Source organism: Drosophila navojoa, chromosome 4 (assembly GCF_054131105.1).
Source record: "Drosophila navojoa isolate 15081-1374.11 chromosome 4, UAZ_NAV_1.0, whole genome shotgun sequence".
Lineage (NCBI taxonomy): Eukaryota > Metazoa > Arthropoda > Insecta > Diptera > Drosophilidae > Drosophila > Drosophila navojoa.
In genome coordinates, this window is record NC_142892.1 from 10,205,901 (window position 1) to 10,224,984 (window position 19,084).

General features: G+C 40.9%; 10 protein-coding genes across 16 annotated transcripts; 7 read left to right on the top strand and 3 right to left on the bottom strand.

Moving 5' to 3' along the window:
* Positions 1–186: 186 nt before the first annotated feature.
* LOC115563894 (mpv17-like protein) lies at positions 187–1,976 on the bottom strand. Of its 2 annotated transcripts, none has more exons than XM_030387567.2 (4): positions 1,665–1,976; positions 1,467–1,555; positions 686–798; positions 187–608 (listed from the first exon to the last, which is right to left on the bottom strand). In XM_030387567.2, the coding sequence occupies exons 1-4, from the start codon at positions 1,794–1,796 to the stop codon at positions 343–345; spliced, it is 600 nt and encodes a 199-aa protein (XP_030243427.2). In that variant the 5' UTR covers positions 1,797–1,976; the 3' UTR covers positions 187–342. The 2 variants fall into 2 exon arrangements, with proteins under 2 accessions (XP_030243427.2, XP_030243426.2); XM_030387566.2 differs by having other exon boundaries at positions 1,467–1,558; positions 1,665–1,975.
* A 953-nt stretch (positions 1,977–2,929) lies between these two features.
* LOC115563888 (uncharacterized) lies at positions 2,930–4,606 on the top strand. The gene is made up of 2 exons (XM_030387557.2): positions 2,930–3,608; positions 3,686–4,606. Exons 1-2 carry the CDS (start codon positions 3,091–3,093, stop codon positions 4,242–4,244), a joined length of 1,077 nt encoding a protein of 358 aa, XP_030243417.2. The 5' UTR covers positions 2,930–3,090; the 3' UTR covers positions 4,245–4,606.
* Positions 4,519–5,174, top strand: LOC115563896 (dynein light chain Tctex-type). The gene is made up of 2 exons (XM_030387571.2): positions 4,519–4,828; positions 4,893–5,174. Exons 1-2 carry the CDS (start codon positions 4,519–4,521, stop codon positions 5,150–5,152), a joined length of 570 nt encoding a protein of 189 aa, XP_030243431.1. The 3' UTR covers positions 5,153–5,174.
* Positions 5,175–5,292: 118 nt separating this feature from the next.
* LOC115563887 (DDB1- and CUL4-associated factor 13) lies at positions 5,293–6,869 on the top strand. The gene is made up of 2 exons (XM_030387556.2): positions 5,293–6,197; positions 6,252–6,869. The coding sequence occupies exons 1-2, from the start codon at positions 5,413–5,415 to the stop codon at positions 6,802–6,804; spliced, it is 1,338 nt and encodes a 445-aa protein (XP_030243416.1). The 5' UTR covers positions 5,293–5,412; the 3' UTR covers positions 6,805–6,869.
* A 98-nt stretch (positions 6,870–6,967) lies between these two features.
* LOC115563893 (sugar transporter SWEET1) lies at positions 6,968–9,740 on the top strand. Its single transcript, XM_030387565.2, has 3 exons — positions 6,968–7,304; positions 8,617–9,022; positions 9,096–9,740. Exons 1-3 carry the CDS (start codon positions 7,135–7,137, stop codon positions 9,210–9,212), a joined length of 693 nt encoding a protein of 230 aa, XP_030243425.2. The 5' UTR covers positions 6,968–7,134; the 3' UTR covers positions 9,213–9,740.
* On the bottom strand, positions 9,739–10,704 carry LOC115563890 (deubiquitinase OTUD6B). Its single transcript, XM_030387559.2, has one exon. It carries the CDS (start codon positions 10,702–10,704, stop codon positions 9,781–9,783), a length of 924 nt encoding a protein of 307 aa, XP_030243419.2. The 3' UTR covers positions 9,739–9,780.
* Positions 10,705–11,012: 308 nt separating this feature from the next.
* Positions 11,013–13,456, bottom strand: LOC115563898 (uncharacterized). Its single transcript, XM_030387573.2, has 4 exons — positions 12,944–13,456; positions 12,580–12,685; positions 12,010–12,128; positions 11,013–11,942 (listed from the first exon to the last, which is right to left on the bottom strand). The coding sequence occupies exons 1-4, from the start codon at positions 12,993–12,995 to the stop codon at positions 11,677–11,679; spliced, it is 543 nt and encodes a 180-aa protein (XP_030243433.1). The 5' UTR covers positions 12,996–13,456; the 3' UTR covers positions 11,013–11,676.
* A 49-nt stretch (positions 13,457–13,505) lies between these two features.
* On the top strand, positions 13,506–14,272 carry Z600 (protein). The gene has a single exon (XM_030387575.2). The coding sequence runs from the start codon at positions 13,906–13,908 to the stop codon at positions 14,173–14,175; it is 270 nt and encodes an 89-aa protein (XP_030243435.1). The 5' UTR covers positions 13,506–13,905; the 3' UTR covers positions 14,176–14,272.
* A 134-nt stretch (positions 14,273–14,406) lies between these two features.
* gdl (gonadal protein gdl) lies at positions 14,407–15,444 on the top strand. The gene is made up of 4 exons (XM_030387570.2): positions 14,407–14,671; positions 14,730–14,766; positions 14,826–15,120; positions 15,183–15,444. Exons 1-4 carry the CDS (start codon positions 14,551–14,553, stop codon positions 15,324–15,326), a joined length of 597 nt encoding a protein of 198 aa, XP_030243430.1. The 5' UTR covers positions 14,407–14,550; the 3' UTR covers positions 15,327–15,444.
* Positions 15,445–15,659: 215 nt separating this feature from the next.
* MsrA (methionine sulfoxide reductase A) lies at positions 15,660–17,702 on the top strand. Of its 6 annotated transcripts, none has more exons than XM_030387564.2 (4): positions 15,660–15,816; positions 16,644–16,825; positions 16,973–17,233; positions 17,297–17,702. In XM_030387564.2, exons 1-4 carry the CDS (start codon positions 15,766–15,768, stop codon positions 17,529–17,531), a joined length of 729 nt encoding a protein of 242 aa, XP_030243424.2. In that variant the 5' UTR covers positions 15,660–15,765; the 3' UTR covers positions 17,532–17,702. The 6 variants fall into 6 exon arrangements, with proteins under 6 accessions (XP_030243424.2, XP_030243422.2, XP_089116535.1 ...); XM_030387562.2 differs by having other exon boundaries at positions 15,661–15,816; positions 16,644–16,837; XM_089260409.1 differs by lacking the exon at positions 15,660–15,816 and adding an exon at positions 15,899–16,063.
* The last annotated feature ends 1,382 nt before the right edge of the window (positions 17,703–19,084 follow it).

The following is a 19,084-nucleotide window of genomic DNA, read 5'->3' on the forward strand; positions in this document are numbered from 1 at the left end:
AGAGAGTGATGAGCACACACATACACGCAGACTGATAGACATGTATACATACATACATACACATATAAGTAGTAATTGATGGGTTTCCTTTTATAACAACATCAATCATACGCACTGTGCTGCCCAGGTCAAATAATACATTTGTACGATTGTATATATGCATAAGAATGCGTGTGTGCGTGTGTGTATATAGCATTTGGAATGTATTTATTTGGCAAAGCATCTTCGCACTATATCAAATATACATATATATATATCAAAATATAACTATATACATATGTATATATCTATCTGCATGTGTGTTAAGCTACTATCTAATCCAATCACGCCTAGGCATTCTTTTTACTGTTGCTTGATTGTTGTCGCTGTTGCTGCTGCCGCTGTTGTTGTTGCTGTTGTGGTCAGATTCTGTCGCTTTATGTAGCACAGTATGTTTACCCAAATCATGCCGCATATGCCCATATAGATAATACGAAATCGTGGCGCTATAAACATAAAATTCAAAGCTTGTGCCGGCAGCCAGAATATGCAAGATCGAAAAAATGTAGGCACGAATTTTTCACGCAACTCCGCAAAGGGGTCCTCGGCGCCCTCCATCAGAGACATGCCTAGAATGAGAATGGGTAAAGAGAGAGGGAGATGTATGTAAACTCAACAGTATTGCCATATGAGCTCTGATTCTTACCCGTATAAAATAATGTCAGACAATAGGGTGTCAATACAAACTGGTCCAGTACCAATTTCTTGATAATAGTTGTTTTCAGTGTACCTGGAAAGGTGCCATCCAGCCATTTGTACCTAAGATAGACACAAATAACACTAATTATTAAAACGCAAGCGAAACACTGAGGGAATATTATATACAGTGTGAAATGACAAGCAATTATGTTAATAGAGTGCTCTGTTTAAGTGTTACTTTGTACCGTATATACATATGCATATACTGTATATACATATACATATATTCGTGAACTTCGGCGCGTTGTGTTTCATTTTGTTTGTAGTATGTCTGTGTGTGTGTGTGTGTGGCTTTTATCCGACACTTACATATCTGGTGGATTAACGTGCACATATGCCTCGTTTGATGGTGCGTAGCGTGCTTGCTTGGAGCTTTATGCACAAAAGCTTTGCGCTCTTGCCGGTGCTGCTTAAGAGAGAAAGAATGAGAGTGATACAAAAAGAGCACAGAGAGAGCAACTGTGAGAGAGAGAGTGCGTATGTGTGTGCGTTCTTCGACGTCCATACACGTGCTGGACGAAATGTAAATTGTAAACAAATTGATAAAAGAAGTGACAAACAAAAACATGCGACATTTACCGTTGCAAGAATGAATGAGTATATAAGTATGCGTGTGTGTCAATTAAGATGCCCATACCCATACACATGTGTTAATATTATTATGCTATGCGAGTGTGTGTGTGTGTTTAGTTATATATCTATTTATTTGTGGAGTGAGGCGCACGAACCAAGCGTATAGCGATGGGGCATAGAGTGTGGTACCCATTACAGCATAGCGTCCTACAGTTGCATAATCGATATCCTCACGCTGCTCCGGCTGCTGCAAGACACATAAACACGTAAATCAAATTAGCCCCTGCTACTGCAATTAATTGCACTTATTCATATGCATGCATACATATGTATGTATATGCATTGCCACTTACCGCCAGCCAGCGCTTGGAGACATATTGCTGTGAGAACTCGGCAGCCACATAGAGACTGCCGTAGATGGCGCTGTTGGTTACGAAGGGATGGCGTCTGAATGCGCTTCGGGCGCTGGCAATGAGGCGTGACATTGTCTGGACAAATAATGGAAGCACCACAGCAACAACAACAGCAGCAGCAACAACAACAAGTTCAAGTTTTGATTTATATATATTTAATTAACAATTACAATTGTGTGCGCCTTGCCCTTGCAAGAGAGACAGCTGCCAGCGCCGTCAAAGCTTCGCAACAGAATGAAGCTCGCTGCTTCGGCTCAGCTGTTACAAAAGCTACGCCAACTGAAGAGAGCGCACCAACTTAGCTCGGCTTATCAGCATAATGACGTGAGAGCAAGTGAGCGCGAGAGAGCGCAATTTGGATAAACGATTTTCCGGTTGTGTTTGATGAGCTTTATTTGTGCGCTACAGCTGCAGCATAAATGAAATCTATATCTACATAGATCCAATAAATGAAAATTGAGTTTTGCGAACATTATTTACTACGCTTTGAGCTCACTTTTTTACTGTAGCTATAAAATAATAGTTACAGGGCGAGCAAATATTTTACTATCTGTGCATATGTTTCCACTAGAGATAAGATTTGTTCATTAAAACTGTCATTTATTTATGAAGAGTGTTCATTAAACTAAACGGTTCCTCATATGGCAACAGAAGCGTATAAATGGGAAACACCTGAGCAAGAGATAAGCCAGATAAAAGTAAAAGATTATTACGGGAGGCCCAAGATAAGTTTGCAGGTGTAAAGAGTAGAGGCTTAATATATAATAATCAATGGATAATATAATAAAAAATGTGATTTTTTTTAAATGATCCTTATCTCCCATACAAACCCGCTCCTTTGATCAGAAACTTCATCAATCAGCACGTCGATGTCTTGCCTTTACCATTTCAATAAAGGACACACACAAAAAACTTTTAACCATAAAAATGCAATAAGTGTACTTACTAACTGTACCAGAACAGTCTACTCTATTCTGCCTATGACTTACCCTTTGCCTTTGCCTAGTGCTAACGGCAATTCACGCACGACTAACAAGCGACTGCAGCAAAACTTTGATTGAGTGCCAAAGGGAACTGTTTGTTGGGTGAGAGGTGCTAAAAACTGAAACCAATTTAAAAAGTTGGCCTAACCATATGGAGAGAGAGGCAGAGGGAGGCGGAGTGGAAGCAGAGAGAAGCGAAGCCTTGGTTAGCAATGCAAACAACAAGAACAGAAAAGCAAGCGGCGACAACGCAGTCAAAGCTAACAGCACAACACAACAACAACAACAACAAACTACTAAACAAGTCGACTAAATATACCAACAGCAACAACAACAACTAATTTGCATACACGTCAAACACTCGAACACTTCACATAGCAGAAATGAACTTTGGTGCATTGGCCAGAAGTCTCAGCCACAGTCTAAGAGTCAGCCTGGGCTCCAAGAAGCGGCTCAATAAGGCGCCCACAGAGAACGACGTCTTTGAGGTATCGACGCCGTCAGTGAGCAACAGCAGCGATTCCAAAGAAGAGGAACAACTGAAAAGGGAACATCTCAACCAGACCGTCGATCAGCTCAATGAGAGACGACAGCCGTATAGGGAAACAGTTGAGCTAATACTCGATAAGGTGAGCGAATTGGAGCACACATTGTATGAGGATCAACAGCAGGAGTTCAAGCTGCGCATGGCCTTGGAGCGTCAGACGGAGCGCATACACGAGCTCCACTTCTCGCTGGACACCGAAAAGCAGCGCAATGAGCGACTCGTGCAGCTGCTGCGCGGCGTCGACTCCGACTCCTGCAGCGAAAGTGAGCCGGAATCACAGCTACTGAGCGGCATACGGATTGACTCCAAGGGCGAACTCTATGGCTCCATAAGTCCAATACTAATGCAACAGCGGTAAGGAGTACCTAGTTGAAGACCCTGCCAATCCTCTGACATCTCATCAACTATAATGGAAACTCATCTCTTTGTAGCTACGATGAGCTGCATTCGTCGCATCGTCAAGCCCATAGGCTGCTGGCCAAGAAGGATAAAACCATTAAGATGCTCAGATGCGATTTGGAGGTGTTGCGCGGCAAATACGATTCCATATGCTCGGATTATCGCAACGAGCATCGACGTTTGAATGCACTATACACACGCTATATGCACCTGCAGCAGAAGAAGAAGCAGCAGGTTTTCATACTCAAGGAGACGTTGGGCTATGCCAGCGATTGTATTCTGTATGCTCAACAGACCATTGATGGCTGCTCTAGAGGATTTCCCATCGATCCACAGAATTTGCATAATTTCAATCAGAATTTTGAGTTCTTTATGCGTTCGCTGCGCAGCTGTTGCTGTCGTCGCCGCTTGCTGGAGCTGCAACAGGAGCAGGGAGTCCAATTGGAGCAGCTGCAGCAAGAACAGGAACGACAACAGGAAGAAGAGCAGGAACAGGAGCTGTCCAACCAAGAGACAAAGACTAGTTTGCAATCGCAGTTGGAGCAGCCGAAGCAAAAGCGTCGTAGCCATCGAAAACGTGAAAAGCATTGAAAATGATTAGGAATTTCGCAGTTAGTTTCTTAGTTTTCATATTTATCTTAAATGTTATAGGAAATATTGTAGAAAACTTAAAAAAATAGTTTAGTTAGCAAGAAAATGTAAAACAATAAAAATATATAAAATTGTAAACGTAAACAGAATATTTTTAGTGGACATAAAAACTGAGAGGAGCTCAGTGATCGTTGTGTTGCTCATCAGAATGGATCAACACTGAAAAAAAGGGGGAGCAAAAATTTTGGAGCTATATTATACTATCAAAGCGGAAATGTCGTCAATCAATAAAAAATCCCAAAAAGGGTCCACTTTTCGAGTTACGGCTGGGGAAAAATCTCGTTCAACCCATCGCGGGTCAGCGGGAGATAAAAAGGCCGATGGCAGTAGCTCAGAACCATCAACTATGCCGGTTTCAGTGCTGAATGAGTCCGATTCCGATTCGGAGAGGCATTCGGAAGCACAGCCGGCTACAGATGTTACCATTTATAATGCTTACGATATGGGACCCGCTTTCGGCTGCAAGTTCCCAGTGCCATTTATACGATTTATGGTTGAGCGTGTCATGAGTGAAAAACTAAAAGGTAGGTGTGAAGCAAGCATTAATTTGAAACAAACAATTAAATTTTACCTTAAATACTCCGCTAGGTAAAGTCTATCAAATGGACACTGCCGCTAAGCTGACGCGTGATGTAGCAGATGGTGTGAATCTGAAAATGAAAGGATTCTGTCTGCAACACCGTTACAAGCACGTGGTGAATGTCTGTTTATATCAGCAGACAGGTGCTGGTTTCTTCTATGGCTTCCGTGCAGTATGGGATACGCTTTCCGATGATTATATTAGTATGTCCATTGATGTGGGCTCCTTCATTTGCATTGTCTCTGTGTTTGGGTGTTATCAGTATTGAATTAAACTACGCACAGCATTAACACCTGTTGCATTATTCAAATTTGTTTGCCAGCGCGCGGAATAACAGCTGTGGCAAAGTATATCGATATACGGTGCGCAAACTAACAGCTTAACAGCTGTAAATTGTCCACAATGCTTATCGATATATCGTTTTATTTTATGCCCATATCTAAATAAGTGCGCACATGTTTTGATGTTTTGTTGCTACTCGTTAAATAAATAAAGTATTGACTGAATTGTATTGATGCGAATCACAAAATGAAGGTGAAAATGATAAGTCGCAACCCGGACAACTATGTCCGGGAAACTAAACTGCAGCAACATAAAGTTCCACGTAATTACGATCCGGCTCTGCATCCCCTGGAGGGTCCTCGGGAATATGTGCGCGCCCTGAATGCCACCAAATTGGATCGTGTGTTTGCCAAGCCGTTCCTTTGCAACTTGAGCGGTCATCGCGATGGCGTCGCCTGCTTTGGCAAGCACCCCAAGCTGCTGTCCACGTTGGCCACCGGCGCCTATGATGGCGAGGTTCGCATTTGGGATCTCGCCAATCGCACCAGCCAGCGCAGTTTTGTGGCCCACGATGGCTTTGTACGTGGCATTGCGTATGCACGGAATGGCGAACGTTTGTTCACAGTGGGCGATGACAAGACGATCAAAGTGTGGAATACCGTGGCACCAGATGTAGGCGAGGAGGAGGAGCCCGTTAATACAATATTGAGCCGTCACATATTGCATGGCATTTCGCACAATCGATTGGACAACAGCTTCGCCACATGCGGCGAGGTCTGCGCCATTTGGGATGAACAGCACAATGATCCCATCAAGACTCTAAAATGGGGCGTCGACACGCTGCACACCATTTCCTACAATCCGGTGGAGACAAATGTGCTTGCATGCTGTGCCAGCGACCGCAGCATCATTTTGTACGATCAACGTGAGGCGCAGCCGCTGCGCAAAGTTGTCCTGACCATGAAGAGCAACAAACTGGCCTGGAATCCCATGGAGGCTTTCAACTTTACCGTGGCCAACGAGGATTGCAAGTAAGCAGAATCAATTACTAGGTAGGAACATATAACTAAAAATCGCCTTTTCAGTCTCTACAGTTTTGATACGCGTAAACTGCAGACGCCTCTTAAGGTGCACTTCGATCACGTCTCTGCTGTCACGGATGTGGACTACGCACCCACGGGCAAGGAGTTTGTTTCGGGTAGTTACGATAAGACTGTACGCCTCTATAATGCACATCAAAGCCACTCCCGTGACATTTATCACACCAAGCGAATGCAGCATGTGGTCTGTGTTGCCTGGTCACTGGACAATCGCTACATATTCTCCGGCTCGGATGAAATGAATGTGCGCATGTGGAAGGCGAATGCGTCAGAGAAACTGGGCGTCATACGTCCCCGTGAGCGTGCCAACTTCAACTACCAAGAGGCACTAAAGGAGAAGTATGCAGCTCATCCACAAATCAAACGCATTGCACGTCATCGACAGGTGCCGCGTCATGTGATGAATGCACAGCGGAAGATGCGCGCGGTCAAGGAGAAGGAGTTGGTCAAAGAGGCCAATATACGCAAGCACTCGAAGAAGGGCAAGGTGCCCTTTGTCAGTGAGAAGAAAAAGCATGTCCTTCGCGAGGATGTTTAATAATTTAAGACATTTTAGTTTTAGCGTACAATATATAAATATACAATTCAAATTGCTACACATAATCGATAAATGCCTCTAGTGCCCGCGATACCGATGCCACCATACGATTATTTAGCTCATTTCTGCTTATAAAAGGTTGCCATCTCCAGCCTTGAATGTCAGTTGTAGAGTCAGTTGTTACGGCAGCGGCAGTCCGTTTTGTTTGGTCGTTAGATTTTTGTTTCGTTTTAATTATTTCGCACATTTGTTTATAAACCTGCCCCAGCCAGTGCCTGCGCGTAGAACAAGTTTTCTTTAGAACATAAACACACAGCTGCGTGAAGCAAAATGGATGCACTTAGTGACTTATTGGCACCGCACAGTGAAACCATCGGTAAAATAGCCGGCACAATAACTACACTACAGTTTCTATCCGGCATAGCGCTTTTAAATGATATACGGAAAAAGGGCAGCAGCGATATTTATCCCATTGGACCATTTCTAGGCGGTATAGTGCTGTAAGTGCTATAAATTTCAACAAACTATAAACAAAATAGTGCGATTTCACGCTCAACTGCACACAAACACATACAGAAACTAACACTAGTACACTAAAATAGATAGAAAAAAGTAACAATTGCAGCTGTGTGTAATTGATTAAATTTTTTGAATTGTCGCCATGACGGTGCCAAATGGGTTAGAGAACGAGTGCCATATGTGAGAGGTGGGTGTAGCCTAGTTCAAGGCTATATCGAAAGGCTGCTTATATGTATGTATGTAGCTCGATTGATCGGTCAATGACAATTGACGGTTACATAAAATAAACTCTTTTTGTTTCCCAATTAGCATTCTATGACATTTTGAAACAATTCTCTAGTTGGACACATGAAAAGTTCTTATCGCTTTAAGGCTACACCACGTACATCTTATCTACAAATACATAAGTGTAATATATAGGCGCTTCTTAATATGCGATAGACGGCACTTGGGAGAGTCGTCTCTGATTGTCTAAAGCTTCCAGCTTAGCTAATCAGTGAGCTGGACAAGCCTAGTTGGTCGCTAATGTTGACCTCGCCCACTCCACGTGCTGCTTTTCCTTAATGGAATTGAAAATGCAAATGCGAAATGGGGCCAAGTGCCAAGCAACACGCGAGAATTTCCGCTAGATGCAACAGTTGCGTGTTCCTATTCAACTACCTGAGTTGTATTTTTCTGTTTGAGGGGGTGGATAGGTGGGCATACAAAGTGCCCTTTTAACTCGGGCCTTTCGTAAAGCTACGTGTTGAGCCTTCTATGTTGAAACTATAAAGATTTACTGATTTTAATAAAGAGGTTTTTTAGTTTTTATAGCATTCCTTTATAGTATTAATAATTTAGTACAGTTTAACCTACCTGCTGAATACGTACATATTATTTTGAATATTATTTGGAGTATCGAAATAAGAGATTTGTTATATTATAAATACATATTTGGGATTGGAAGTAAAAAGCAAAATAAATAGAATTTAAATGCTAAAATTCTTATTTATATTTTAAAGAAATTTTAGGGAAACTGGCCAAGTCCCTGGCAATTATTATAGGACACGTATAGCTTTATTTCTTATGACTTCAGAATATCTTATCTATAAAATACCACATTCAAGTTCAATAATTACCTAAACCCAACATAGATTATTGTTGTGAAATTCTAATGGGACTACTGAACTTATAGATAACTATATAAACATATTCATATGTAAATTATAGCCATTTAGATTGTTAAATATATCTATCATACAGTATACATAGATTTCTACAGTGATATTCCTTCTTTGATCCTCTCACCCATAGAACCGTGTTAAGCTTAAAACTGGGTCAGATTATGGGCGATCAGCCCATGATCAATGTGAATGTCATCGGCTTTGCGATCAACTCGATATTCCTGGTTGGCTTTTATTACTATGCCTCGAGCGAGAGTAAATCCAAGATCTGGATCAAGATTGGTTATGCCGCACTGTTCCTGATGGCCTGCATAGCCTATGCCAACTTCGAGGATCCCAAGCAAATTGAGTTCCGTCTGGGCATGTTGATCACATCGATACTCGTCTGGCTAGTTGGCTCGCCGCTGCTCAACTTGCCCGACATCATCAAGAAGAAGAGCACGGAGGGCATGCCCTTTCCCATCATCTTTGCCGGACAGCTGGTTGCTACTGCCTGGACCCTGTATGCAGTGTCCATACGCAATCATGTCATGGTGGTAAGTGCCCTGACCTACTTGATAGACTTCCGAGATAACTCTTTAAGCCTTCATACCTATTCTAATTTTGTAGTATCAGAATTTGTTCCTGTGGGTCTTGGGTGGCATCCAGCTGGTCATGTTTGTGATATATCCCAGCACACCTGCCAAGAAGCCCGCTGCCAAGTCCGAGAAGAAAAAGGATAAATAAATAACTCAACTACAAGTACCTAAATGAAATGAATTAAGAAAGGCATGGAAATCAATTGGCGTCCCTAACATCATCTAGAACTTTCGACTTATCTAATTAATCCAGTTTCGAACTCAAACGCTTCTAGTACAATTTTGACTAAGCAATAATCAAGCAGGGTTCCATATAATAATAATAATTAGCTAAGCTTCTCCTCAACAAATTCAAGTGTTGTACATATTCGATTTCTGATTACGTTTTGTATTAATTATGATTATAAGCTATAAACAAGTGGATCAGAATTTACATACATATATATAGAAAGAGAATGATATTTGAAATGCCTATTAATCTTCTTGTAAACTAATTTTATGGTTATTTTTAAATAAATAACATTTGTACAAAACTATGAAACTATTTGCAAATTTTGACAATAATTCAAATCTTCCAAATGCATATTTATAAATAGTATATATCAATATATACATACGTCTATATATATAGTAATATCAAGATATTAATTCAATAAACCATAAACATGTTGCGATTAATTTCAATTTTGTTTAATTTGGATGCTTAACTCTTAATGCTACTCCTCCTCCACTGGAATCGTGGAGTTGTAATGGGCGCCTAGTTGGTAAATATGGCGATGATAGCAAACGACTAGCGGCGCTCCGCCGAACTCCTCCTGGCCCAGCTGCGTCGATGGGCCCTCGGCTTGGATGACCTCAATGGGCACGCGCAGCAGCGAGGAGAGCGCCTTTAGCTCGATGTGCCCGCCCCAAGCATGAGTGTTGGCTATGTCCTGGCAGTAGGCTTCGAACTGCTCGTCAGTGAGAAGATCTCCTGTATCCGGATGGGTCATATAGCATATGAGATCATCTTTGTGGGCGCGCACATAGTTGGCCGTTTCGGTTCGCAGTTCCTGGACACTGTGCTCGGGCAAGGCGTGCTGCCGCAGCTGATGGCGTATCGCATTGTAGAGACAATCGCCATCTGAGGGTATCATGTGGAGCGCCAGCTGGCGATCTTGCAACTTAGCTGTGATTTGCTGCAATTCAATTTGCTTGGGCGACAACACGTTCGCGGCGTCTTGCATTGCCTGGTGTATTTCCTGCGCTCGATCGCGTGCCTCTTTCTCTTTTTTGTTGCGACGCTTTTGAGCCTTGGACACACGCTGTTGTGCTGGCTGGACTACATCCTCCTCCTCGTTGCCGCTGTCCGCCGCTGGCAATTTTTCAACTGCTGGCTCGTTGGCAGCTGGAGCTGCTGCTGCTGCTGCCGTGGCGTCTTGAAGTTCCGTCTTTTGACGCTGCTCCAGCTCTCCTTCCAGGCGGGCCATCTCCTCAAGAAACTCTTTGCGTTTGCTTTTATTGTTTTTTGGTGCATTTTTCTTCATGGCCTGCAGCTTGGCTTGCAGCTCCTTGCGCTCCCGACGATGACGACTAGCCACATCCTCTAGTGTGGCCTCGCCCAGTCGAGCCTCCAATTCACTAATTGCTTCGCACGACATTTTCTTTAAATTTCAATAAAATATGTAGAAATATTTGTGAGCGGTGACGTTCAGCTGTTCTCCTAACGATGACACAAAATGCTCAATGTTAACGCAATATTGCTCATCGTAGCGCAGCGCTGTGGCGTAATAGGAGCACCACTGTTAACGCATAACGTAATTCTCCCACAGAATTTAACAGACTGAAAATTCAAATTGAACCGTTCATACTTTCCATGACAATCAACAGTCAATACTTTTAACGGATTTTTATATTGCACTTTTGCATCCACTTAATTTTAAAAAATCTATTTAAAATAAACAGTTCAAGACATACTTGTATTTTGTGCTCATTCTTAGGTTCAAGTTTATTTACTTCATATCAATTTGCCTTATTTAAGTATACTAGGAAAAATTTGTTTTCTATTGTAGTAACTAGTGTGATATATGTATATTTAACATTTAAATGGTATTCATATTATTTATATACCTACAATTAAAACATATTTGCTCGGCAAGTGTCAGGTGTGAGCTCAACGTATAGAAATTGAATAATTCTAAAAGCTTTTCGTTGAACATGCTGTAGACTTTTAAATTGAAAGCTGTTTAATGACCAGAGAAGACTATTAACTGTTTATCTCTTATGCATATATATGTGTATGTACCTATGTTTGTTGTATAACAAAAACTTAAAAAATCAATCTTAGTTTATATATGAAAGAATCATACAATGACTTTTGTATCGCATTATTTACACGGCCAACGACTGATACGATTTTTAAATTTATAATTATATACTTAAGGGAAAAAACAAAAACTGCGGCACTCATCGAATTACCGTTTCAAACGGTTAATCTAGAATTGCAAAAATTACCACTTATTTGCTATTTAAATCTAATATGAATTTGATTTGCAGTCGAAATTAGATGTAAAAATAATAGAAACGGAAGCACCGACTACTAAATTAACGTAACTCAGCGGCCAATCGTCAGTCTATAGGCTTTTGGTAATATTTTGGAACAAGCGACGTCCCCACCAAGACTCCAAATCGAATGGCTTGAAATCGTTTAGGGCTGGGCTTGGAGGCTCTACCCAAACGGCCGGCGCTGTCGATGCCGACACAGGTGTATTTGCTATAATGCTATCCACTGGACTAGGTGTGGCCAAAGTAGAAGCAGTATTATTGTTAGCATCGGCCTTACCATCGTGCTTCACTGTGCTGGAATCATACGGGTTTTGTGCGACCAGAATGTTCCACGCTACAATTGCAGAAGAGACATTGAAATTGACGAATAATAAAATAGAAAATTCAATTATGTTGCTTACAATCATTTATGTAGCGTATTATCTCCTCGTGTTGCGGTGTTATCACTTCATCCTCAATAAGCTTTGTGGGCGCAATGCGCTTCGAAGCGAAGCTTTGTTGAAATACCGGACGCGGTATGCTAATAAATTCAAATAGAGATACGTTACATTAACATAAGAATAAGAAGATGCACCAACACGTGCTTGTGGACAAATTCAAATAAGAATAAGCAACAGCACACACATACATACTTGAGTACTTATGCAAACATACGTCACGCACATGGTGACTACGAAAATAAATCTCGTAATGGAAAATCTTTCAGCGACGTGACGTAACGGGCAGAAAATGTCGGACAAAAGTCAACGTATTTCTGCTGACAATAACCGAAACTGGCCCACGTGTTGTCGGTTAGCCGGTTACTCTGGTTACTCAATTAACATGCTTCTGTTATATACAAAGGTCAACCTATTCAACTTATTTTGTGATAAAACGAATGATTTGAGATAAGCCACAGTGCAGCGCACATCGTTTGCATAAGCCACACATACACAGTCACTCACAAAAACACACAAGCATCGCTCACTTACTTCTTGTTCTTCTCGGGACTGTTGAGATCAAAGTTGTTGCTGATGCTGCCATGTTTCTTGCCGCTCTCCTTAATGCTCTCGAACTTTTCAAAGTTTTGCGGCAGACCTGTGGGCGGTTCGTTTTGTTTGTTATTGTTTGAATGTAAATTTGGTTTACCGGCAAAAAGTACAAAACAAAAGGCAAAGAGCGAGAGCGAGCGCCTGCAAGAGCACGCTGCGGGAGAGTTTAGCAGCGCTGCCTCTGTCGGCAGCGGCGGCACGTTGTGACATAACAGCAACACTTTTTGCAGGCGGTCGCCTTTCCCGTAGGGTTTATTGTACTTTTTACACCATTTTACATATATTTCTTGTAAATATTACTTACCGCGTCGCGTTTTAGCAACAATTTTGCTAGGTCCCTTGTTTACTGTGTACATGTCAATTTTATTAAACTAATTTTTAAATATTGTTATTTTCTATTGGCCAACGATTATTCTCTGCTTCTGTTTTCTGTTTTTGTTTATTTATTCGAGTACGTTCCTTTCTTTCTAGAAAATCATATGATTTCTAAATTTATTTTTTTTTTTAACCCAACTGTTGACAAGTTGCTCTCTCCTCAGTTGTTTTTGTTTTTCTACGTTCTGCTGTCTTATTTCAAATTCATCTTCTAGTTGGAGCAATTACACAATATTCACAGTTAGCTTTGACTTTTATATCAATCGATGTATTTGTCTATTTGTTGCTGTTTTTGTTATCGCTATTATTATTGCTATTGATATACTATTGTCCAAATCAATTGTTTGCATTAATTGCCAATGCTGAATTATTACTATTGCCAATTGAATGCTGAAGGGTTACCGACTGCCTTCACCGTTCGCGTAACAGAATTCTAATAAATCCCCTCACACTGCAATGACAATTCACACTGTGCTCTGACACACAAACACAGAGGCGCGTACACTCACTCACACACACACACGTGCACTTGAATTTCGAAAACATATGGTGCGCCGCCGAGCCAGTGTGTACACGCCAGATGGTGAAATGTAAATTATTACCTGCTTCATTTTAAACTCATCAAGCGGAGATTAGGCGCCTTTCAGTGGAAATCATAAAATAATACTCTGTGTTCATTACTGTTACCTGTTGCACTAATCGCAGACAGCTGCATCGATAGTTCTCTGAAAATTTGCACAACTTTATGACAGTCCATGTCAAATTTGCGTGGACGTCCATCGTGTATAAAAGTCGGGATAAAATATTTGGAAACCTAGTTGCAAGACAGCATCCGTCAACAGCTCTTAGACAGAGTCAGCAAATAAACGCAAACCAAACTAACATTCAAACATGGCAAACATTGAGACAAATCTAATTCTACAGCGTCTAAGCAGCCTGAAAATTGTTGAAACGCCAAAGCAGACGCAACGTGGTGATAACGGAAAACGCGAATGTTACTCGGAGGACTTTAAAAAGTCACATGTACCAGCTACTCCCTGTTCTGGCGCTGTTGGATTTTTAACGGAGCTGAAGAAGCGACGAAAAGTCAAACTGAATCGTGTCTACAGCTATGAAACCGACAAACATTTTGTAAAAGCACGCAAATCGCTTAATTTTTAACACGTGAAATCGTATTGATGTAATCTTTAGAATTAAGCATAATTGATTATAAATCAATATTTTATTAAATCATAACAAACATATTCCTTATTTTTAATTGCTTGAGATTTATTTCAATATGAACTATATTTTGTCCAGCATTAAGTCTCCCAATTTTCTAGCTAACTCCAATAAAATCGCATTTAGATAATTTAAATTCAAATTTGTTTAACCTTTTCGATAAACATGGAGTCGATAAGCAGCTGTGGTTACACTGTCGCTGATGCAGCCCTGGAAAACAGCTGGTTGGCTGCAATAATTGAATTGCTATTGCAGCTAGCTGACTAAGTGAAATTTAGACTAGATTTATAATAATTAGAATTACCTAAAATAATTATGGATGACGTTCCAATGGAAAATGAAGCGAACTCAAACAGCAGCGAATCGTCTAATGCGACAGCAAATCAGCAGCAACATCCTACGCCAGAATTCTTGCAACGCAAAATCTATTTTCTAAGTATGTTTATTTGTGTTTCACAAATTAACAAATGTTTTAACTCATTGAATTTTCTTAGTGGATCAGCTAAAAGAAATGCATTCCGAACTGCCAGAGTGAGTAAATGCAATTTTCAACTGTTGAAAACTTTGAAGAGATTAAGATTTTAAATCAGGACCTTGCAGACACGAATATCCTACGACCTGCTCACAGAACTGGCGAATTGTGTTTTGAATGAAAGTATTTTCGATATAGTTAAAGCGTTAATGGAATTGCAACATGTAACGGAGAAGCACTTGATACAGATGCGTGCACAAGTGGAGAATGAATACGAAATAGAGGTGGCTGATTGGCGTGGCAAAATCAAAGATCCAGAGGAGTTGCAACACATACTGGGACTTTTGAAAATTAAGCACACGAAAAAATTATTGGAAACAGACAAGAAAATAATCGAAGTGCTAGATCAGAAGGTTAGTTGAAATAATACTTTACTGCTTCAATAATCGTAAACACTGTTTTATTAATTATTTAGGTTTTCGACCAGCAATCTATGCTGCAAAAAGCGGGTGTGCCTGGTTTTTACAACACACAGAATCCCAAGGAAATCAAAATTCAAATGTTTCTACTAGACTTCATTTTACGCCTAAGTCTGCTCAAATTCGAGCCGAACAAATAACAAAAAGCCGAACCTTGATTAAATACAAGACTGTCTCAATGTCGTTAATTGGCTTGATACCAATGATGATATTATTTTTATATATGAATAAAATTGGGCGTAGCTAAATACTTATAAATCACTGTAAAAGTTTTCTTTATTGCAAGCTTACGGTTTTTGAGCTTTACAACAATTATGTGAAAGCTTTGCTATTGAGCGCACGCTCGTCTAGCTTATCCGCGTGCTCGAATGTTGCCAGCAACACTTTTACCAGCTCTCCCGCTCTCACTCACACTCACTCCCCCTTTCGGTTGGACATGTGTGTGGCAGGCATGTTATCAAGATAGTATTAAATGCGCTCATCGCCTGCGTATAAATTGAGTAGCGTCTTGCTGAAAGTCAACAGTTGCTCGCATTTCTTTAAGCAAAGCACTACAAATTTTCTTAATAAAAAAGAAACATGTCGCTGACCATCACCAAAGATGTTTCCATTCCTGAACTCAAGGATTTGGTAAGCAAACGGGATGAAAAAAGTGCTATTCCGAGTGTCACAAGTCCAAGTATCATGTTAGGGCGCGCAAAAATTTAATTTGAAATACAATTTAATTTCCGAGTGCTTTGAACTTTTGCCAAGGCCAATACAGCAATTTTTCGAGCTTCGACTGTCGCATTGTTATGGCCAGCTTTAGTAGCCGCACAACCAGCGAAGAATTAGCAACAGCCAAAAAATGTTTGCTCGCCTCTTTCGTAATTTCAAAGCAAGTATAGTATAAAGTGACTCAAAGCAATAATCAATTAGTATTCAAAGTGAATGCCTTGCTGTGAAAAAAGAATTTTAATTCTATGGGTTCTACTACTATAAATTGCTGCGCGTAACTTTCGATTTTATTCGCTTTACTATTTTCGCTGCCTACATTGGCATTGACCTTGAGTCGTCGCTGCAGCGACGCATCTGTGACGTCACAGCTGCAGCCAGCACACAGCTGGCAGTTGCTCTCTGCTCCGTCACTGCCGCCCTCTCTCTAACAGCTGAGCGGCGTGCGGCTGAGAGAGACGCTAATACATATCAAAACGCAGTGAAAATGTAAAGAGCGTGAGCACAGTTATTTCAGTTGTCGGCAGAGCGCAGTTTGTGCTAAAGAACTTCAAAAGGCGACGTGCTGAAAGTTTTTTCAACAAAATCTCAACTTTCGCGCACGATGCGCTGTGTGACTGGCTTGGGCTACGGCCTCACCTTCCTGTTTCTGGTGCGCTGGCGGCTGTTCGCAGTGCAATGAACTCTTGAGGCTTTAAATCATCAACTAAATATCTTTCTTTGTTTCTGTTTCATTCCAACAGAGCACTGTGCGCAATGAGCAGAAGGAGCTGAATCTTTCGCCCGTCCATCGTGTGAATGTGAGCTATGCCACGGCGACATTTGGCATGGGCTGCTTCTGGGGCGCCGAGTCGTTGTATGGAGCCACGCGTGGAGTGCTGCGCACCACTGTCGGCTATGCCGGCGGCAGCTCCGACTTGCCAACGTACCGTAAAATGTAAGCACTGAGAAATAGGACATAAATTTGGCTAACAAATATCTATCGTTCTCTCCCTCTCTCTCTCCCTTGCTATCTGTGCCTTGCCTCTTCTTGATAACACTTATCGCTTACTAACCGCTAAACTTTATGCAGGGGCGATCACACGGAGGTGCTGGAAATTGATTATGATCCATCGGTGATTAGCTTCAAAGAGCTGCTGCATCTGTTCTGGAACAACCATGAGTACGGCCTAACCAAGCCCATGAAGCGGCAGTATGCCTCGCTCATACTCTACCACGATGATGAGCAGAAGGAGATAGCTGAAGCCTCCAAGCTGGAGGAGCAGGAGCGTCGCCTGCCTGAGATCATCACCACGGACATTGCGCCCAAGCTAAACTTTTTCCCAGCTGAGGCGTAAGTTTACTTAACTATATATTATATATATATAAAATTATATATATTTGTTCGTGCATATAGATACCATCAGAAATATAGACTGCAGGGACACAAGGATCTGGCTGCATCGCTCAATCTTAATCCAGAACTGCTGCAGACCAGCTACGTGGCCACCAAGCTGAACGGTTATCTGGCCGGCGTGGGCGGCATCGAGCAGTTCAAATCGGAGGTCGATACCATGGGATTGACGCCCACTCAGCGACAGTACTGCAACTACCATATTGAGCAGAACGAAGGCCAGGGCCTGTACTGCTGACCGGGGTACATAGATGTTAAGCGTAAATCTTATACTTACGGGGGTTCATATGCTAATAGTTTTGAATAATGTCCTTGAATATCCTGTTTCCCAGTTTTGTGTAGTGCAAAACATGTATTACTTAGTGCCTAGAAAAACTTATTGATAATAATAATAAATATATATATAAATGATTTTATACGCATTCTTTCATTACTCAATGTAGGGCGAAGATCTGATATTACAGTTGAAATTCAATATATGTATATGTGTGGAAGTTTTTTTCGGTGAATTCGGGGTGGGCTAATTAAATGAGTGCAATTTGATAGAAATAGTGGACTGTATCAATAGCCTAGATCTTGCGAAAATGCTTATTCATCGATTTGTAGTAAACATTCCACTTACAAATCTGCTATTCACGTTCATAAATGTGAATCAAATGACTAGCGTTTTATGATATATAATATATATCAAAATGCTATAAAATCTGAATAGTCATCGGAAATTAGATTAGTAAACTATTATGGGCACCGTTTATGGGCTTGATGAATGCAACTTTTAGGGCACTTTTGGCTTGTGCTAAATGTAAAGATTGTTGGGTCATATAATGCCAGACCACTGCTGTAAATTTACCATATCCATAAAGTTCGTAGACGATTTTATGATAGCTTTACATGGATATAGCAAGTGATGTACCATTAAGATATAGTTCTCGATTAACCATTAACAAATTTACCAGTACACATGCATTTTATATACTGTATATTAGCCGTGATTGACGTCTGGATCCATAAGCTGATATACTAAATCCATAAAGAAGAGTTGGGTTTATATAGAGATATATATACATATATGTATGTACTTTATTGTCACTTTTCTCTTTAAAGTCATATACCAATCAGTTATCTTAGTTAGAGACTTAATATACTCCTAAGATATCTTAGTACAGTTCAGTAAAGATAAGACATAACCTATTTCAAAAGTTCGTCATTGGCAAATAACCTTATTTAAGGAGTACACGGCTTTCTATGAAGGGTTGTATATGTAACCTAATAAAACAATAATTTACATATACACATACATATATAGGATATATAAATCTTCCAAATGCATACAATCATAAACGATACAAAGTATTACTATTTAAAATACATTACGATGTTGTAAAGAGTGGAACAAATAATATAGTTATAATCCTATGTTTCGATTCTGTCCATGCCTGATAGTTCCTTAGGCAGCATAGTACTAGATATGAGCCATATACAAGTGTAGACCGATTACCCATTGATCAAGTTCATCAATGCGCGCCCCACAGACACACGAACCCACACAGAGAGAGGCAGAGCTTCCACACATGTAACATACACACACACAAGAGTGGGTCTAGTCGACGCTCTCAGCACACACGCACACACACACAGCCATAGTACATTCACTGACCCTCCCCCCCTAGATGGCGCTCTCCTCTTTCCTATACATGGCTCTGTCTAGCGCGTCAACCGGCCGCGTGTCTCATTGATGATAAAGTCAAAAGCGAATTCCCAGCGAACCTCTGAAATGTTTTTTGTTTACAG